This window comes from Remersonia thermophila, chromosome 4, assembly GCF_042764415.1.
Source record: "Remersonia thermophila strain ATCC 22073 chromosome 4, whole genome shotgun sequence".
NCBI classification, from domain to species: Eukaryota; Fungi; Ascomycota; class Sordariomycetes; order Sordariales; family Chaetomiaceae; genus Remersonia; species Remersonia thermophila.
The window spans coordinates 2,383,793-2,387,223 of record NC_092220.1 but is presented as its reverse complement, the minus strand read 5'-3'; the positions used below and the strand labels follow the sequence as shown (position 1 = coordinate 2,387,223).

The 3,431-nt window shown below is 58.8% G+C and overlaps 1 protein-coding gene across 1 annotated transcript; it reads left to right on the top strand.

Moving 5' to 3' along the window:
* Positions 1–1,068: 1,068 nt before the first annotated feature.
* Positions 1,069–2,766, top strand: VTJ83DRAFT_4813 (uncharacterized protein; the record flags this gene model as incomplete). Its single annotated transcript, XM_071011344.1, has 10 exons — positions 1,069–1,079; positions 1,153–1,267; positions 1,330–1,491; positions 1,675–1,760; positions 1,815–1,996; positions 2,052–2,210; positions 2,266–2,359; positions 2,418–2,493; positions 2,570–2,583; positions 2,646–2,766. 10 exons carry the CDS (start codon positions 1,069–1,071, stop codon positions 2,764–2,766), a joined length of 1,020 nt encoding a protein of 339 aa, XP_070866263.1.
* Between the last annotated feature and the right edge of the window lie 665 nt (positions 2,767–3,431).

The window sequence follows — 3,431 nt, the reverse complement described above, 5'->3', positions numbered from 1 at the left end:
AACTTGGCAGGTGGGACATGTGCATCCCGGGTGTTGGGTGTATATAGACGCATATGAACAGACATGAACGGACACCAAGCAGGCAAGCAAGGGGCGTTGAGAAGCAGCCATGGCCTACCCGTTTTAGCCCTGGTTTTGGCTGCTGTGTTCGGTCAAGGGACCCTTGGCCTCGGGGAACTCTCCGACGAAAAGAGGCTGTCAAAACTGTCAGCCAGCTTCTCTCGAGATTCTCCAATCACAGGGCAATAATATCCGCGCGTTTCAACCGGAGCTAGCGGCGGCGGCGGCGGCGGCGGCGGTCGACCGCCGGCAGTGTGGGGTGTCCATGGGGAGAGCGGGCGTTTCACCTGCTTCCATCAGCCAAAAGACGCAATGCGGGTGGGACTTTAGGACTCCCGGGATGCTGCACAGGGCAGAGAACCGGCTCGCAGGGTGGAGTGCATGATCAGAACGTGCCCCCCGTCGAGAGGGCCAGGGCCGGTCCACGTCGACATAACCCGTCGTTCCAACCAAGAGCGGTGTGGTCCTCCCTTCTTCATCAGCGCCCGATGTGTTGCGTTTCGGTTGCCACGAGCTTTTTCGCGGCCGTAGTTCTTGAAGAGCCGACTCAAGGACAGGGGTCTCGGGAGAGCCCATTGTCCAGGTGCTTGTTGAACGGCTCCGCGCCAGCAACACCCTGTGATCAGCAAAAGAAACCTGGCGCGCAAACCGCCGTTTCGGTCCAATCTGAGCGATTTGGGCACGGAACGGGGGCCCACAAGGCGGGCAGGCTCATTTCAGACGTGGGAGAGTGGTATAGGGGGAGGACTTGCTGGTCCGATCCGGTCTTCGAGACCCTCGATCGAAGGGCAACGAGTCCGAAAGCATCTCGGCCCGCACCTCGACCCAGGACCAAGCCAGCGAGGTCCAATGATACCTGAACCCGACGAAGCCCCGATCTCTCCGCCCGAGTGACTGGACGTCAAGTCTCCAAAGCCCTCTCGTCGACCGCCGTGATTGTCTCCCCCTTCAAGATTTGGCACCCACCATAGTCAAAACGTCCCCGAGGACCCCGGCTTTTCCGCAAACATGAATGAAGGGTGAGCAGCTCCCCCTGTTGCCTTGAAACCGGTCCGGGCTCGACTCGTAAAGCGCGAACTAAACTCGACATAGCGACTCGCAAACGGTTCCTGCCGACAACGCGTATGACGAGGTGGTTGTTCACGCCAACCGGGAGTTTCAGCGATATGCCGTGGAAAACCAGATATACTTTGCGCCGGTCGACGATGTAAGCGGGTCGCGCTCTGGCCAAGTGTTTCGTTCATCTGACGGCCGTTGGTTGGGGGACAGGACGAGATCGATCGGCTCCAGTACATGCACGGCATCTTCAACATGATGTTCGACAACAGGCTGCTCTTTCCGCCCATCTCACAGCCTCGGCGGATCCTGGACTGTGGTTATGGGTGCGGCTCATGGGCTATCGACGTGGCCGAACAGTACCCTGAATGCGAGGTGCGTGCAGTCGTGTGTCTCGTGGCAGGTCTTGGGGGACAGCGGTATGAGGACGGGCTCTGCGGCGTTGGCGGCCTGGCGCCAGGCATCATCCGGCAATGTTGTCGCACAGGATGATGGCTCCCACAAAACCCCATTCAGCGCTATGTGGTTGTCAGCCTTTGCTAACCGAGTGGCTGCCAGGTGATCGGGATCGATATCTACCCCTATCCGATGCCGGAAGTCCTACCACCGAACGTAGATTTTCAACTCGACGACCTCAACAGGCCGTAGGGCAGCCTTGCTTGAGAACCAGTGACGGCGCGCCGCTGACAAGGCTTCAGGTCGACCTTTGAATCCAATTACTTTGACCTGGTGCACAGCCGAATGATGGCAGGAGGGATCCATGCGAACCGGTGGATGAACTATTTGCGCGACATTTACCGCATCCTGCGCCCTGGTGGTTGGTGTCAGATGGTTGAGATGTACTTCAACGCGCAGTCAGACAATGGCACACTTACGGATAGTTGGTCCCTCCCATGGCGCCCCCTCTTTGACCTTCCGGGAGGCTGACAAGCCAGACCACGCACTGCGGGTATGGTCGCGGAGCTACATGCAGAGCGTGCAGCCGGCGAAAGATCCCAGAGCACCGCTGCAGCTCCAGAGCTGGATGACGCAGGCCGGCTTCGTCGACGTCGAGTGTCAGATGATCATCTTGCCCCTGAGCGGATGGTCGACGGGTGCGTGCTGAGTTTCGAAAAGACGGTCAAGAAACCCCTTCTAACAAAACCGCAGACCCTCGAGACAACGCCATCGGCGCGGCCAATCGGGTCAATGTCCAGCGCCTCTTGTCGTCGCTGGCTATCTATCCCTTTGCGCACCACCTCAAGTGAGTGCAGCCTGCTGTGCCCGCCTCGCCATCCGCAGATCCGAGACGCTGATGGTAGCCACAGCATGTCGTATACCGAAATCCAACTTCTGGTCGCTCAAGCTCGCAATGAAGCAGACAACCCGGCTTTCAAGGTATGTCGTGGGGCTCGACGATATCCGTCGCCCTTGTCGTGATCATGGATGGCTGACGTGTCGGGTTCTCATCTAGGCTTACTTTCCAGTGTATGCCATCGCCACTATGGTTCCTTGCCGGTCCGGAGTGCCGAAACTGACATGTCGTCCAGATACGTTTGCATGGGTCGGAAGCCAGGTGGCAGCCGATCTCATCCCGGGGATGGCCGGAGCTACCACTCCTCCAAGAGCAGCAGGCATGGCGATTCGAGGAAGCGGGCGCGGTATGGATAGGCGGGAGGAGGTCGGCTTCATCTACGTTGTTGTTTTCTCTTGTTGTTCGTCGTCGTCGGCCTGCGCATGCATTGGTGTCCGGGGGATACAGGTTAGACGGTTTGCATAACGTTAGAACCCAGTTTCATCATGCTTTCCCACTCCGTCTTCCCGTTCGGTGCTGTTGCTCAAGTGTCTCTAGTGGCTCCGGTTTCCTGGTCGTTTGATGCATGCTCTGCTTCAACGCCGTCGTGACTGGGGCATTGGGCCGACGTCAAGAACGGATCAAGGGGATGATGGCAAATACGAGACAAGCGTCCTGGAAGCCAAGTGAGCTGGAGGTATGTTCGAGAGAAAGCGAGTTGCGGTGACACAGAGGCTTGGATGCGGACTGGAATGCGCCCCTCCACCCCGTGAAACGGTCGCGCGGCCGGGGGCGCACAACGAGATACTTGCCGCCCCGCTGACAACCCTGGACGGTCCTGCCTCGCATGTCTCCCAACCGTGCCTGGCACATAACCTAATCGATATCTGGCAGTGGATGGAAAGAAGCTGCGAACCCACCTTGCCGTGCGTTCCAAATGACGGGACAGATCCGAAGCGGGCGGAATTCATCCCGTGGGGACAAACAGCTCGGGGAGCGGGAACAACCCTCGCACGTCGACCAGGCTGCGTTGATGGATGGG